Source organism: Xiphophorus hellerii, chromosome 23, assembly GCF_003331165.1.
Source record: "Xiphophorus hellerii strain 12219 chromosome 23, Xiphophorus_hellerii-4.1, whole genome shotgun sequence".
NCBI lineage: Eukaryota > Metazoa > Chordata > Actinopteri > Cyprinodontiformes > Poeciliidae > Xiphophorus > Xiphophorus hellerii.
Window position 1 is genome coordinate 14,204,788 of NC_045694.1, and position 17,279 is coordinate 14,222,066.

The following is a 17,279-nucleotide window of genomic DNA, read 5'->3' on the forward strand; positions in this document are numbered from 1 at the left end:
CCCCCTAAGGGGACTATACTTAAACTGTTAACTTTAATGTTCAGTATTCCACCTTGTAATATTTTATCCAGCATGTTTTTGTCTTACTGACTTAACACAAAAAAATTTAGGCCAATTTTACAGGTTTTTGGACAGGTTGCGATGAACTTGTGGTATTTTAATTGAACCTGGTTAAACTGCTAATGGGTCCAATAAAAGTGGAATTTTTAAAATGTATTTCTACAAATTAAAGGACAATAGAGTAGATGAAGGAAGTTCAAGACACATCTTCCATTAATCATAATGGGTAGGGAGCAGGATAAGCAAATAAGTTGGATAAGAAGTGTTTGCCAATAATAAATGCTTCTGAAGAATACTGATATTGAGCTGTTGGTATGTAATGAGACTGTCAAACAGCAATGGTCTTCAGTCAGAGGCTTCTTCGGGTTCATTGCTAGACTGACTGCTACTGCAGATCAATCCTGCCCATAGAATCACCATCCACAATGAGTCTTTGAAGATAGTTCAATGACATCAGTTACAAAAAAATAATTTCCCTTTCGGATAAAGTATTTTTGAATTGAATTTCCCTTGCGGCGACCCAGTGCAGTTGTGCGCTGATTGGCCGTGCTCATCTCCGGGGTATAAAATTAACCATTTAGAAGAAAGTAAAAGTTTTCACATTTTAAGAAAATGTTTACAAAAAGAATATATGAAATTTTTTTTTTTTATATGTATAAGTATTTCATTGCTGCGTGTTAATAAAACCAAAGCGGACACTGTGACAGCTCAAAGATTTGTTTACAAATTGCAGTTTGTGTGTATTTTGTCGCTTGCTGATGACGTCAGTGGTTCTTCCATCATGGCGGCGGAGAGCTGTGAAGAGATGAGCGGTAACGGGGTGCCCGAAGAGTCTTCAGGTAGATTTATTTCTGAGTTTCCTGCCTAAAGTTGGCATGCGGGTTGACAGATGTGGCAGTGATTGTTTGAAGAAAGCGCTGCACTTGTCGTTTCTGTGAAAAGCGGAAGGCGTGACATGCTAGGCTGAGCTACACACAGCGACACTGAGCAGAGCTGGACGGTCAGTGATTCTCTACAAGCTGAGCGGATGAGAGTTTTAACTCGCAGCTGTGCTGAGGAGGCTCCTGCTCAGCTCCCTGGAGGGACACTTTCTGCAATTCAGTGGTTTTTACTTTCATCTTACTGCGCTGGTATCTGTTATCATGTATGAATGGGAAGCTCTGCAGAAATCTTAACATTTCTTGCTTTTTATCGAAAGTTTCTTTAATTAGTTTAGCCCCAACTGTATGCACGGAGGTTTTCCTTCTCAGCAGGTTATCTAATTAATTTGGGTGTCTTAATGTGATTTTAAAAAAAAATGTATTTAAAAATTTAAAACAGATTATATCTTACATGAAACAAGAGTTACAAAGACATGTATGCAGTTATGCTGCTGTAAAGGTAATTTAAAATGGAATGGTCCAAACTTAATAAATATTGTAAACTGAATTAAGTAAAACAGATTTATTTTGGTCTGGCTGTGGAGGGGTGATCCTCTGGCTCTTACTCTGTTGACCTTTGACCTTAACGTGCTGTTTCACTACAGCAGAACCAATTTTCTTTGGCTCAAAGAAGCTAATATCACACTCAGTTATTCCAATATTTTTTGTTAATTTTCTCCTTTTCGAAGCCATGGATGTCACAGAGGCACTGCCACCTCCTCCTGAAGCGTCGGAGGAAAATGGCGGTGCAGCTGCGGCCCCTGAGGGTCCTGCAGACCCAGATAACTACTCCACAGCCCTGGCAACAGCGAGCGAACAGGAGGATCTACCTGCAGACTTTGAGCGTCTGTGGAAAGCCGCACATGACAATCCTCAGGACTTCCCCAGCTGGACCGATCTGCTCCAGTACTGTGAGCATGAGGTGTGTGTTTTCAGCAAAGCAGAGGGATTTTTTAGTAGAAAACAGAATAAGATTGACTTTCTGTGTTACGAGGAATTACCATCCAGTTTCATCTTTTCAGGGTCATGCTGCCGCGTACCGCAGAGCGCTGGAAGCCTTTCTGGTTCGGTATCCTCTCTGCTACGGCTACTGGAAAAAATTTGTCGACCTGGAACGTCGAGGCGGCGACAACAATATAGCAGAGGAGGTAAAAACTCCTTTACAGTTTCTTCTCATTATTTGATGTGTATTTGTACAGCACTTTACACTGCTGTTTTCTTATTTTAAAAAATTCACGCTGTGTGCTGTGTTAGGTGTGTATTCGTGGTCTTCAAGCAATTCCTCTGAGCGTAGATCTTTGGATCCACTACATCAATCTGCTGCTGGGAACGTTGGACATGAACCTGCCCGATTCAGCTGTTCGGATTCGCAGGTAAACAAGCTTTCAGTCGCATCTTAAACTTAATGTTTTCAACACGTTATTCCCCAAAGCTGATGGAAAAGTCGAGGATTTAGCTCTAAAATTTCTGCTTTAATTTTCTCTTGAATGTTGCAAGATTTTTTTGTATGTTTTTGAAAGACACACAGAAAATGCAAATATTATTAGATTTTACAATTTAGTTGACTTATTTCAGACCAAACCAATTCCAGCACAATTTTGTTTCATGACTTGTACTCAAAACTACAACTTGTTGTAAAACTTCATAAAAAAAAAACATCTAGAAATTTGACTCTGGAAATGATAAACATGGAGGAACCATGAGAGCAGAAAACACAATCATAGTAATACATAAACAGTTCTTTGATAACATGAATTTTTTCCCCTTGGTTAAACGTCCTCAGTGTTTTTGAGAATGGCGTTGCGTCGTGCGGTTTGGATTTCCACTCGGACCGCCTGTGGGATCTCTACGTGGAGTGGGAGAAGGAGCACGGAAACGTGAAGAACGCAGCGGCCGTCCTGGACCGAGCGCTCAGAGTTCCCACTCAGCTCTACAGCACCCACTACGACAAGTAAGCCCACCTGACCGCCACAGACACAATACTGATGTACGAGGGTCTTTAATGGGTGACATGTTGGACACTGTAACAGTAAAACTTGCAATTAAATTCAAAATTCACATAAAAAAAACAGACTTTTGAACAGAAAGTCTGTTTTAATGTTTACTGGTTTTCTCAATTGTTGACTGTGTAGTATCTTTAATAACTTTACATTTTTCTGTTTTTATGATATAAAGCACATCTCACCTTGTTGCTGAGATGTACGATACAAATAAACTTGATTGGTTGATAAAAGCTCTGACAGAGATTGTGTAAAATGTCATCTTAAAGTCATTTTATCTTAAATTAGTCAATCCTAGTTTACAGCGACTCCTCTCTCACTCTACAGCAGAAATATTACAAAATGTTGTTAATGATAAAAGTGCCTAAAGTCTATTGATAAACTTCATCCCCTCCTTTTCATTTGTCTCTTAAGTTTTATTCCTGATCCTGCTGCGTTGTCCATCCTTCCTCCTGCCAGGTTCAAAGCGCATCTTAACAACAACCCGCCTAAAGACGTGCTCCCCTCTGAGGAGTACGAGGAGCTGAGGGCGACGTGCCGGCAGAGCCAGAAGGCAAAGCGGGCCGAACAGGCCCAGGAGGCGGACGAGGAGAGGCCGCCAGGAGAGGAGGAGCCCGCTACACCCGAGGGTACCGACTCGGTGAGTAAAATCTGGCTATTAAAAACCTGGTTCTCACTAGAAATAAGCCTTTATGAGGCTCAACCACCTGCTTTATTACGTAATCTGTAATCTGTTTAAATATTATATAATCTGGGAGGAAGGAATTAGGTTTTTATGGGTTCTGTTGTTTTTTTATTTGTGGAGATTTTAAAGTCCCAGCATTCGTAGAGTTCAGTGAAAGCTGAAAGTTTGTCACATTTTCATGATCAGGTGTAGATTTCCAATAGGAACATTTTTATACACCAGTGATATATTCCTCTGTTCAGGAGGAGCTGATGCAGAAGATAAGAGACCAGGTTCTGCTTCGTAGAGACAAAGTTTACCAGGACAACGAGGGAGAAGTCAGGAAAAGGTGGAACTATGAAGATGCTGTGAGTTTCTGCAGGGATTATTTCTCCAGACCTCTCAGTCTGTTTGTCTTTTCTTTATTTATTCTTATTTATTTTATTCTTTTAGTTTTGTTTTTTTAAATTCATTTTATTATTTTTTTGTTTTTATTTTATTTTACTTTAATTTTATTTTAATTGTTTATGCATTTCTTTTTTTTACGTTTATTTTGTCCTCTTTTTTTGTATCTCTTTAATTTTTATTCTTTATGTATTCCTGTTTTTTTATTATTCATTTTATCCATTGATTGATTTTATTCTCTGTTTCTTTCTTTATTTTATTTTATTTTATTTTATTTTGCCAGCTTTATCACGTTCATATATAGCATCTCTTCTACCAGGAAGTCATGTTCATGATGAGCTCATACATACATGCAGGCAAATCTTAAACCTAATAATTATTTAATGAAACACAGAACAAATCAGAGACACGCAGCATGAAAACAACTTTGAATGAGTGACCCTAAAAATGTCAGATCAGATTTTGTAAATAAAAACATGACTGCGAAAAGCAGAAATAATTTAGTCCAGTTTAAACTCTCCTGCTGTCGCCGGATCACAAACCCAGCAGATTTCCTCGTTACTTTATGACAGATCAAGCGTCCATACTTCCACGTCCGGCCGCTGGACCGCCTCCAGCTCCGAGCCTGGCACACCTACCTGGACTGGGAGATCGCTGAGCTGAACAAAGACACCAAAGAGTCGTCACAAGGCGAGGACTCGCATCATAAAAGTGTTTTTATGTTTGAAAGCATCTGTATTTAACACTGCTGTCTTCAACAGATCCAAACCAGGAATCGACGGAGGAATCTGAGATCACAACGCAGCGCCAGGAAGCATCAGATGATGCTCCCGCCGTCCAGGGCGACCACAGAGTTCGCATCCTGTTTGAGCGCTGCCTGATCGCCTGCGCTCTGTACGAGGAGTTCTGGACCAGGGTGAGATAAATCACTGTTTCACTGTATCTGTGAGGAGCTGGTAACAATGTCACACCTTCCTGTGTGTGTTTCAGTACATTCAGTACCTGGAGCCGCAGGGTGTGCAGGAGACCCGGGCCGTCTACAGGCGAGCCTGCCAGGTCCACCTCCCCAACAAGCCCAACATCCACATGCAGTGGGCCACGTTTGAGGAGCGACACGGTACGACACGCCCGTCTCCTTCTGCTCCTCTAAACTCAGAGCTGCTCTAAACTTCCAGCTGCTTGTTTATACGACTCCAGTGACCGGAGGCTCTTTTTGAAACCAGGCTTCAGAGTGAATCTTTTCTGAAATGCAAAGCATGGACGTGTCTAGATGTTTTTTTATTTGAGTCACCAGGCAGAAGCACAGATATATTAAAATTACAATCTCCTCTAAGTTCACTGCAGTCTTAAATTACAACGAACCGTAGGCCAAAAGTTGAAGAACAAAACTATTTATTTCTGTTTAGCATGTGCAAGAACTATGCAACTTTTTTTTTTTTGCAACAGTGACTGAGGGCTCAGGCTAACCTTTTCTCAGTCACACAGTTAGCATAGCTTAGCTTTATACAACTTTATCTTTAGTACCGTAATGCTAACTTCATTCAACTTATCGACTATAAAGTAAAAACATTTTAACCAGACTACAAACTGCAAATAGCTGTTTACTCTTGGCTGTAATCTCATGTATTTATATCTTGATGTTTGTTAATATATATTAGCCCAATTTTCGACTTTTGAAACTCAGAAAATTTCTGAGATTAATCTAAAAATTTCATATTTTGTTTTCTACCAAATTTTTTGACTTTTGGAGCTCAGAAATGTTCTTGTTTTCTAGAAAATCTCGGAGATTAATTTACTCCTCCTTTTTTGTGTGTTTACAAAGCCCAAGTTTCAAAGGTTTCAAAAATATGATTTGTATCACAAAGTTTAAATGTAAAACAAAACAAAAAGCACATCAGAAAACCTGCTCATGCGAACTTCCTGCCCGTTTCCACCAGGTGACCTCAACGAGGCCCGGCGGGTTCTGGAGGCCCTGGAGAAAGCCCGGCCTGGTCTGGCTGTGGTTCGCATCCGCAGGGCGGCCTTAGAGCGCCGCGCGGGCCGGCTGGACCAGTCGGAGGCTCTGCTGCGAGAGGCGGTGGCTGAATCCAAAGAGAGGCCGACGCTGCACGCCTTCTACTCCATCAAACTGGCCCGTCTGCTGCTCAAAGTGGCCAGAAACCCAGACGGCGCCCGCACGGTTTTACAGGAAGCGCTGGAGATTAGTCCGGTGAGGTTAGAGACGGAAGTGGTTGATCTCTCAGTTAAACAGCATGATGGGTCTGGGTGCTTAGCGGTGTCGGGGAGGAATTTGCTACAAAAGAATTAAAAATATTGTCACAAGAAATTTCTCCTTGAGGCTGTAAAAAGATGTTACTTTGTGATAATTTTGTCCTACTTAAAAATAAAAAGTCTCCATCTATTCTGGGGCACAAGTCGGGTCCGGATCCACACTTTGCATCCTCCATTTTTAATAAAAATGTTTTCCTTTTCTCCATAAATGATTCTTCCATCAGGATAACGACAAGCTGCACTTGAACCTGTTGGACCTGGAGTCATCTGCGGAGCCGGGGGCTTCGGCCGAGGCGGTGCAGGAGTGTGTGACTCGGGCCCTGGCGGCTCCGCTCACCCCACAAACCAAGTTACTTCTGTCACAGAGAGGCCTCCAGTTCACAGAGGAGTGCAGCAACTCCATTAAGAGGTGAAGCATCACATTTCTGACCATCCTGTTCGGGTCGGGTGAAGCATTTTCATCTCAAAGTAAAGCTTGTCCGTCTCTGCAGCGTGCTGTCCGTCTACGAGGCGCATCAGAAGCTGCTGGACGAGCTGGGAGGCACAAAGAGAGAAGCAGAGAACGGGTGAGAGAAGAGGGCAAAAACTAGCCTCAGATTATGATTTTGGAGGGAAAGTTCAGTATGTCAGAGAGACACTTATTAAAGCTTTCTGTTTTAATAAGTGTTGTAATGTCATACAGTTATCAAAAGTAGGAAAATTGAACTCAAGACTTGGAAATAGGAGGAGTAGGAAAGCTGATGACTTGATCAGAACCTGAACCAGTTCCTTTAAAGTAACTGGATTATTTTCTGGTTTATTTTAATAAAGCCAGAATTACAGATGAATAATTATTATCTGCATAGATCTGCTTATTGCCATTCAGGGATTTGGAGTTCCAACCCTTCACCGTCTGACGCTTCCTCCGCAGAAACGTTGGAGTCATTGATGCTTCTTGTACAATATGGCTCAAATAAATAAGGTTCTAGTCCTTCAGTAGAACCAGCTTCCTCCTCTTCATCATTCCAATTAGCTTCTTCCAACGAAACTGCAGATAAATCGCTCAAATCTTCACTGAAATTCTCACAACTTCTGTAGATTCAGCCTTGGTTGTTTACATTTCGACTTACCCTGGTTACGTCACAAAATGGCGCCGTTGTTTTACCCAGTTACTGCATACAAAAACAGCGACACAACATAAACAACATAGAACACGACAGATCATCTTTTTAAATCATGTCAGTGGTTTTAACATTTTATTTGTATAAATCGGCTCCTAAGGGACGAGGATCCAGAGAAAACTAGCAAAACAGACGACAGCTCTTCTTCTTCTGCTGCTGCGCCGGCATCCAGCACGTCACATGTTCCCATCACCACGCCGCCGCCTCCTGTGATGGGCGCCGACCCGAGCGCCCAGACCGGATACGGAGCGTACAGCAGCTGGTACCAGGTAAGAGTTATTTAATGTTTACAGATTCCTATTTCTGTTGTTTTTGAAATTTGAAAACTGATGTTGAATTTGTCTTAAAGTTTTTAATAACGCATCAGTTTCTTTTCTGTCTCTAAGCAACCGCAGTACGGCGGCTACGGCGGCTACGGCTACCAGAACGCCTGGAACTACAACCAGTCCTACTATCCACCCAGTTAAGCCGGACAGCTCTGGAACCGGTCCGACCCGTCTGAGCAACAGACTTATTTCCCAGCATGCCTCTGTGCTTTCGGCTCGGGGTCGGTGAATCTCGGTGGAAAAAGCAGCTAAAGGGAAACCGTGGCACCCATTTTCTGTAAAGTCTTCTGATTTTAATTAAAATTATTTTTGTATTTGTTGTCAAATCGACGCCTTCTCTCATGTTTTAAAGTCGCTTTCTCTATCCAGTGTGTGAATGGCGTTTTGTACCATTTGTTGGTTTTTAATGTACATAAAATGTGTTTTATAGTGTCACATTAAGGCTTTCTCAGATTTTTCTTGCTCTTCCGTTACAAGGAAAAAAAACAATTCAACACTACATGAAACAAACTCACAGGTGTTTCTATTATTTACCTAAATATTCAAATACAAGAAGAAACGTTCTAATAGAAATGCACCATGTCTGAAAGTCCAGTTCACTTCCTCCTGTTTTTCTAGACAAACTGATCATTTGTTCGTCAAGTGTTAATGTTAAATACTTGAGTGTAATTTAACCCAAATTAGTAGGTTTGGTTATTTTATTAAGGTACATCAGCAGCATAAATGGAGTCCAGCACCAACTGTGGTAAAAAGGTTTTGGCTTTGGCTCCTAAAATATCTGCACAGTGGTAATGATGTGCAAGAAGCTTAAAAATTTATTTATCTTTTAGTAAAGAAGAAGAATTTCTCTGAAAAATGACGCTATCCTGCCTGTAGCCATCACCATCTATGACACTTTACTAGTCCTTCTACGGATTAATAAAGTATTTCTGGATTATTAACAGACAACTTTTGATTTTTTTTCTCTCAACTACTCTTCAAAGTGGGAAAAACAAGAGAACATACTGTTACCAACAGTAAGTGGTAAACAGCCAATTACCTCAACATACAAATATGTACAATCAGGGCAGAAAACCTGAAGTGTAAAACAACTGGAAGTGTGACAAAGGACATAAAAGATGCAGCAAAGATTTGGGATCAACAAGCCTCAATGACACATTTACTCTTAATACTCATATTGAAGTGGTGCAACTTGCTTGGCGTCATGTCATTTAACATTGTCTTTAGGTTGACGAAAACGTTCAAAACTCTTAGAGGAAAAGCTCACAAGTCAAAGAGCAAACTCAGCATGGAAATAAATTTTTATTTTTAAAAAAGGTACTTTGCTAGAAGTTAAAATTAAATCCAATGAGTTCCTCTCATCTGTCTGATCCAGGATTTATTTTCTGTAAAACAATCTCCACCTAACAGTTTGGCACCCTTTCTTCCACATTTCAAATACTTCTTGGACGAGTAAATCAATATTTCCAGTCTTAAAATGAACAAGGAAAGCCTTCCTCATTATGTGCATGTAAAACACGCACAAGAAGCTGTGATTTAAACATCTAGAAAGTCTTATTTGAGGTTTTGTTTTTTTTTTAGCAATTTAGTTTTTGTGAATCGCATCACTAATGTAAACAGTAGTGATGTCAGTCACTCCAAGCATTATTTCTGCAATGTAATCATCTTTACCGGTGCTTTTCAATAGAAATATACAGAATTCAGGCTTACATTTGTTAAAGTGGGTATTTTTTTTATATTTGTTAGGATTCCAATTACAAATGATAACACAATAAAGCGCAATAAAGCACAATCTATGATAAACAAATTGTATATGTGGATAAGTGTAATAGATTTGACTGAATAGTGAATTTTAAGATGATGGGGTTAAGAGTAGTTTTAGGAAGACAAACCTTTTAGCTGCATCATTTCCAGGTTTTCTACTTTCACGAGAAAAGGATTTACAAAAATGTGAGAAAGGATCATTTATATAAAATTCAGAACATCAACTCAATTATCCCAGCCAGCTTTATTGTAATCGGTTTCCTCGTGGACACAGCTTTCAGCAAATCTGAACTCAGTTAAAAAAATGAAAGTAAAATGTCACAAAGTCAGGAAGATCACAGGAAATAAACTTAAGGCCCTTTCAGAACCACTTTAGCAGGTATTCTTTAGCAATACAAGGGTCGACTTAAACTTAGTTCTGTGCATTTTTATTTTTTTAATAAGTGTGTTGAAACCACAAGCAGAGATCCTTAGGGAAGTATCAGTCAGAAGCCACCTATCTTCAGCTCGACCAGCTGAGGTCAAAGGTCCAGTTCAATGCCTGCAGCAGATCTGAAGCTGCATTCAGTCAGTCTTCCCAAACAAAAACTCACATCAAAGTCTGAGGAGCTCCAACGTGTCTGAATGCAGCTTCACTGCGTCTCTGCTTCGGTTCAGCTAGCTGGCTTAGTGAGTGATACTAGCAGATGGCAGCTCGGTTCCTGGGTCGCTCGGTTCTCGTGTCGACGTCGTAGTAGAGGTGAGGTAGGCTCACAGATCTGATCCTTCTGACTTTTTGGTAACAACCAGCACAGCTGAAGGCACCAAACCTGTGCAAAGAAAAGCCGATTTTAAAAAAAAATTCATGGACATGATGCCATTTTAGATATCTGACAGCATTTAAAACTCGTTTCCTGAACGCTCACCCAGCTCTTTAAGAGGCTTCTCCATGTCCAGTTCAGTGTAAACGTGGCGCGGGTATGGCGACAGCAGCGTGAAGTCCTGACCCTCGGGTGTGTTGCCGTTCATCTGGACGTAGACGCGCACCGCCGCCAGCGGCTCCTGGGACTTGAACACCGTGTTGATGGTGGAGCCGTCCAGCAGACGAACCTGCGAAGGATCCAACGAAAGGAAGCGTGAAATAACTGTAACAGCAGCAACACAGAGTAAAGTGAAGCTTTATTTACCGGGTTCCTGTGTGGTGTCTAAACTTTTCAATTCTAAACTTTTCAAAAAACAAGTTTACAATTTTTCTAGTTTCCAAAAGTTTTCATGTTATTTTTACCAAGTAAACGACAAACTTTATCAGCAATCTGACAACAGAGACAGATAAATATCTGAATGCGACCAGCTTTATCCCCACAGAAACAAGATTAATTAAAGAATAAATGTATAAAAAAAGACACCAAGAAACAGAACATTTTAATAATGTCATGGATTAAAAATTTATCACAGGACCTAATCATCAAAGTTATGCACAGCATTCAAACTCATTTTCTGTTAAAAAATCCATGCAGCTTCCCAGAGCTGTTACTGCTTTATTTCATTTTAGATAATAAAATATTGGCACATATACATATAGTGGACCAGTTTTATACATAGAAAGAAAGAAAAAGAGGAGAAACAGTAAGAAATTTTTGAAGGGAGGAAAGATGTACACTGAGAAAAAAATGTCAGAATTAGAAAAGATTAGAAGAGGAAAAGAATTAAGGGTCCTGTAGTTTCTCTTAATGTCCTGAAAGAGGGGACTGTAGTTCTTTATTTTCTATTTCAAATGTGGCCTACTTCATGTCGCCCGAAAATTACATAAAATCTCAATGAAATACTTTAAAGATGTGACTGATTCTGACAAAGTGGGAAATTGTTCTATGATCATTTCACAACGCTCTTTATATCCAGATTTCAGAGCTGTAAGGAAAATAAGACACAAGGAAGGATGGAATAAAATGGAAGAACAAAAAGCTCCAGTAGAGAAGGAATACTAGGAAGGACAGAAAGACAAGAAAGAATTTAGGACACAAGGAAGAAATGACAAGATGGAGGGTAGAAAGGTACAGAAAGCCTTAAAGTGTAAATAATATATGTAATATAATATACCTGTATCCTGGACTCATCGTACTCCTTCTTCGTGGGCGGGGGTCCCCTGACCGGTGGGTGACGACGGACTGGGCGGGGTGGGCTGGGTGGATGTCACCGTGCTCGGAGGTGCGCCACCTCCAAACTAAACCAGAGGAGGAAAAAAAGACAAAACAGTCAGAATTACAGAGTAAAAAGTGAAAAATAAAGTCAGTGTGTCTTAGTTACCTTCTGTGCTCTCTCCTCTCGGTCTCGTGCGATTTTGTCTTTAACCCTTTGCCTGACAAGGACAAGAAAAAAGGCACCAGAGTTAGAAACAGTAACAAGAAGTAAAACCATTATTATTAAAATGTCCTCACAACGAAGTCTTTCCACAAACTAAACCATCATAAATAATAACTGCATCATTATGCATAAACATCCTGCAAAGTTACAGTCAAATCTTGCACATAAATTGTAGTGCCTTCAGCATTTCGCTTCAGGATTTCATAAATGCATTAATTGTTATCAAATCTTTACTTTTGTGGCTCTAAACATTAGTTGTGAATCCTTTGAGACACTAACCTAGCCAGCTTGTCCTCCATCTTCTCTCTCCTCCGCTGATCTGCGAGTTTCTTCATCTCGTCGTCCTGAATCTTCTGCCGGATCTGCTGCAGCTCCTGGCCCTGCCTCCTCCGCTGCTTTTCCCGCTCCACCTCCTCGGCTCGCTCGCGCTCCCTCCTCTCCGCCTGCTTCACTCGCATCAGCTCCTCTAGCCTGAAAGGCACGGACAAACCAGCTGGTAAATGACGCCACATGATGTTAACGCTGCTTAAAACTGCTCAGCATCAGCTCTGACCTTTTGACCTGTTCACGTTTCTCCTCCTCCGTCATTGGTCGTCTCGAAGCCTCTGGGTTGTCGCTGTATAATTCATCTTCCTCTGCGATTACTGCTGCTAAAATATGATAACTGGCGGGATTAATAAAACATCTTTAAAGAAATTATTCACAAAGACAGATCTACCTTAGACAATATGAATTAAAATGTTATTAATTTTTTTTAAACATGCACCGACCTTCACCTGAGTCCCCTGCTGTTGTCTGATCTGTATCTCCTCCTAAAAGGTTCCCCGCTGGAGGAACGTACGGCTCATCGATGTCCGGGTCGTTCTCATGTTCCATTAACCTGAAAGAGACGCATCCAAAACAAAAGGTCAGGCAGCCATTCTGTGCTCTGAAATGATAACACCATACGGGCGTCATTGTAGCAAAACTGAACTTCACTGTGTGAGAACAGCTCAAAAAGGAATCATCATCAAACTTTACAAAGATTAAAGATTCATCTGATGTTTTGCTGCTTGTACTGCTACATTTAAAAAAGACTTTCAAAAGATTTTGGACTACAAACAGCTTCACCGAATAGATGTGTGAAAGACTCAGATCTTTATAAATGCTAAACAAATGGAATTTATTCAGCCACAAGTGCGGCTCATTTCTGCTCTGGCTTGAGCACTTTTCAGTTTAAAAACTGCTTAGCAAGATATTTTGAAGAACATCGAAAACTAACATAAACTGCACATAATTTAGACACGAAAAAAAATTATTCGCTAAAAGCTTAGAAGAAGAAATCTAAACAGGGAAAAAACTTGAAATAGGGAAAGAGTGTTTTACACAAAAATAAAGAGCAATGGGAAAGCAGCATATTTATTGTTATTTTCCATTTAAACTTGAATAATTCCTGTTTACATAAAGACAACCCAAAATATCAATTGCTATACAGTTGAAACCAGATGTCTAAATATTGCTATAAAAATATTTTCGGTCAGTTAAAGATGACATTTTTTAAGTTGTTAACATTCTTCTGTTTAATCATAGTTAACTTATTATGCAACATATCCAAGGCCGAGTTGGCTTGAGTAGCTTCTTTTAGTCAATCAAAGACACATTCGAATAAAAACTGCTTTTTAAATGCTACTAATGTGTCATAATAAAATTAGTTTGAACATTTAGAAAAATTTACGTGTGAAAAAAATAGCAAAAACAAGAGAAATGCATAGAAAAGCCGAAACTTTTCACCATGACTGTAAATGTCTCACCAGTCCATGGCTTGCTCTATCCCCTGGTTCCCTGTATTGGCCACAGCTTTCTCCCTGAGAAAGCGACATAAAGGACAGGTTTCCCTGCATTAGCCTCCAGCTCACTGAAACCAGACATATCTGGTGTGAGGACCGTAACTCACGCTCTGTTTCTGCCAAAGCCCATCTCCAGAAGGCTCTCCAGTGTTGTTAGCTCTGCCATTTTGACCTGAAACAAGCAAGTTACCAGCTTTCATGAATCGACAGAAGGAAAAGGGGAGATCAAGTAACTCCCTTTAGATTTTCTCATTAAACGTAAACACGTTCACAATATTTTCGGAATAAAAAACGAGAAGAACACAAGACTAGTTTCTCCCTGAGCAGCAGCTTGTCATTTCCAGTCACAGCTGAAGTAATGCTAAGAGCTAACGTTAGCATTAATGCTGCTAACGAGGCTAGTTTTATTGACTAAAATGGTCAAAATAACCTTGCTGTAAATCGTTCTCGCTAAAAATCGCTTTGTTATCTTGAATGAAGATAGTCATAGTGGTTATGTTGTTTTAAATGTGTTAATATCAGAAGCACAATATAGATTGATGAAGGGAGCGTTTGTTAGCTACTTACACATCAGCCTGCTACAACAGTTCATCAGTACGGAAAGTCATGTGGGTCAAAAGGGCACCACGCGAAATCAGACTTCTGTTTTTCTTTCTCAAAGTTCAAGAGCATTTTTTTTTTTTTTTTTAGATTAAGGTCAGAATTATGAGATTAATTTCAGAATTCTGACATAAAAATGGTTGGATCAAGGAATTTGAATGAATGCATTTTGGTCTTTTTAATTCCTATATGACATAATTTTACATTATGTCATTAAATAATCATGCAATGACTAATGTCATCATTGACATCATTCATATCAAAAGTTTTATTTTAAATTCAGCATTTCTACGGATGTCTGACTCAATATGAAGTTGAGGAATATGCCTTAGCTCTGTAGCGCTGCACTTGGAGCCAAAATGTTGACTTTTAAATGCTTCATTTTTACAAATCCTTCACTTAGGATTGGATTTTATAAAATAAAAATATTGCTGGGAAACATCAAACATGCACACCTGGTTTCTCTTTGATAAAAGTTACTCAAACCAGAACAGGAAGTAAATTTGATCTATGATCCTGTAACATATTTAAGATTTGTTTTCAAAACAATCTCTATTGGTGTCTTTGGTTTCTAAATCTGATATATAAGCTATGAGCTTCCTATCGGCCTGAATGATTTGATCCTATCATGGGTGGTATGTTCGTCGGTGTTCAAGCTACATAATTTGCTGATTGTTATATGCAGGTTGGGTCTGTTACATATTTACAGTAAGTGTAATGATTAATTTTTCTCTACCCCACGCAGTCTTAAGCAGCTCTCAGTCACGAGTTCATCCATTACTCAGACTTTCCTCTCAGCCACTCACTGATTTTCTTTCACACTTTTAATTGTAATTGTTTGCGTCTGTTTTCCTCCTACTTGTATTTACTTGCAGGGTTAATTTGGTAAGTATGAACTTTATTCATTTGTAGTTTGTTTATCAAAGTGATGTGCAATTAAGAAAAAAACCGTGTTACATGTCAAGCAAGTTTTAATCCTGTTTTTCAGAAAAACCCAAACCTTTGACCTATGACCTGGTTTGGTTTTCTGTTGTTTTGTTTAGCTATGGTACATTTATGCATTTTGGCAGTAAAAAACTTGACTCTATATGTAATCTTAAATAGAGAGCTTAAATTTCACAAGAAAGAGCATAAAAATAGATTTTTTAAAACTGTTAAAAAATTTAAAAATTGAATAAAAGTTGATCAGGTTCAAACATTTCTGCTGTTTGCTTCTTGGAGACAAGTTGATGCATGACTGTTTGATTTGCACAGATCTTAATTGACTGATGCCATCAAATTTCTTTTGAAGATGACATTCTGTAAAAGTGTAATGTAAAGATTTTTGCTGTTGTTTCTTGTTCAACTATTATTGAAAATGTGCCAGTTTATTTCTTTTTGATCATAATAATTTACCGGAACTTGTAAGTCTTCCTATTGGAAAGATCCTCTGAATAGAGATGGGCAAAGTTGAAGGCAATAATAGGGATGAAGGTCTTTTTAGCTTTATCTTTGAATGACTTTATGGCTCTGTTTTAATTTATTTTACAGAGGACGGGCTAAGGGTCAAAGTTCACCAAGGATAAGTTGAGTCAGATTTTGCGAAATAAAGATGAAGCTTGCCAAAAGGAAGAGTCTATTATCTATTTTAATGCCATTTTAATGCCTAAATATAAGACGTTTTTTAAAAAATAGAGTTCAAATTCAAGTTGTTTTTTTTTGCCACAAACCATCTTGCTCTCAACACCCTGTAAACGTTTATTGAGTGAATGATCCTGATTTTATTGGACTCAAAGGGTGGAATGTAATCTCAGATGTTGTAAAAACAAAGATTAGGTTTATGATATTTCAGTGATAATTCATCAGATGTGGCTGCTATCGCACTGGAGCCTCAACTTTAGGACGGGCAGTAAAATGGTGCGACTTCATGTGATCACTGAGTTCAACAAAAGAGGGCAGCATTTTATCACACAACTTTACAGAGACTTTGCCAGGCAGACTTCATGAGACATTTACAATGCCATAAATTATATTTGGGTTAATATTTAAAGGCCATCTAATCCGTGTGGAGGTAAAACGGAGGCTCCTGCTTTGACTCGGTTCTCAGCTGAAGACTGGAGAGCCGGATCTGGGGGGAAACCTTTTGCTCGGGTCCGTCAGCTGTGTTGTTTCTGCGGGTCTCACCAGCTGTAACAGCATCTCCATTTGGAAAAACTGTGGCATCCAGTGGAGCTGCTGTTATCTGTGGAGGGACGCCTCTCCTCATCGAAACGCCACACAGCTCCTTCTGCGGTTTGTTTTAATTAAAAGGTCAATGGTTGATATCAAATAAAATGTATTGGGTAAATCCAGTTAAGGTGTCACTGTGTATTTTTTTTCTTTCCCCATACAGATTAAACTAGTCTAACAGACAGCCTGATATGACGGTCATGCTGCTTTTCACTGTCATAAAAGTATCTATGCAGTGATTTAACCTAATACCTCTCAACTTTCACAGGTCAATACATTTTAAAATGATTTTGAAAGCTCCATTTATTTCAGTAATTTAATTTAAAAAGTGAAAAATGTCTGTTATTTAATTCAGTAATTAAATAATTAATTCAGAATCTTAATTTAAATTTTTCATTTAGAAATGAATCACTCTGTGAGTTTAGCAGTCTGCAGTGTTGTGAAAACCTAGTTGCCCCGTTACAAAGTTCTTCTGTTTTTGCTTTTTTTTTTTTTTTTTTTTCTTGCACGTAAATATTTCAGATGATCAAATACATTTTCATATCAGACAATAATAACCCAAGCAAATACAAAAAGCATTGTTCAAGTCAACCTGGTACTAAAAAATATCACCCCGTTCTGTTAAATCATGAATTAACTAAAAATAACTACATGTATCCGTCATGCCCTTCAGCCCTGATCACAGCCAGGCCTGAACCAATTTGAAAGGAAATAAGGTAAAATATCTCAAAAATG

The 17,279-nt window shown here is 39.2% G+C and overlaps 2 protein-coding genes across 2 annotated transcripts; one reads left to right on the plus strand and one right to left on the minus strand.

The window, feature by feature from the left end:
* The first annotated feature begins 794 nt into the window (after positions 1-794).
* On the plus strand, positions 795-8,243 carry LOC116714084 (pre-mRNA-processing factor 39). The gene is made up of 15 exons (XM_032554394.1): positions 795-899; positions 1,670-1,902; positions 2,003-2,128; positions 2,235-2,353; positions 2,764-2,931; positions 3,440-3,620; positions 3,908-4,012; positions 4,622-4,739; positions 4,811-4,965; positions 5,040-5,166; positions 5,987-6,258; positions 6,545-6,729; positions 6,812-6,886; positions 7,581-7,749; positions 7,867-8,243. The coding sequence occupies exons 1-15, from the start codon at positions 842-844 to the stop codon at positions 7,945-7,947; spliced, it is 2,172 nt and encodes a 723-aa protein (XP_032410285.1). The 5' UTR covers positions 795-841; the 3' UTR covers positions 7,948-8,243.
* Positions 8,244-9,795: 1,552 nt separating this feature from the next.
* Positions 9,796-14,415, minus strand: ubxn1 (UBX domain protein 1). Its single transcript, XM_032554396.1, is given in 11 exon segments — positions 9,796-10,379; positions 10,476-10,659; positions 11,647-11,688; positions 11,690-11,770; positions 11,854-11,905; positions 12,190-12,381; positions 12,464-12,560; positions 12,681-12,790; positions 13,701-13,754; positions 13,844-13,908; positions 14,304-14,415. Coding segments are annotated over 10 exon segments (930 nt in total). The 5' UTR covers positions 13,903-13,908; positions 14,304-14,415; the 3' UTR covers positions 9,796-10,320.
* Between the last annotated feature and the right edge of the window lie 2,864 nt (positions 14,416-17,279).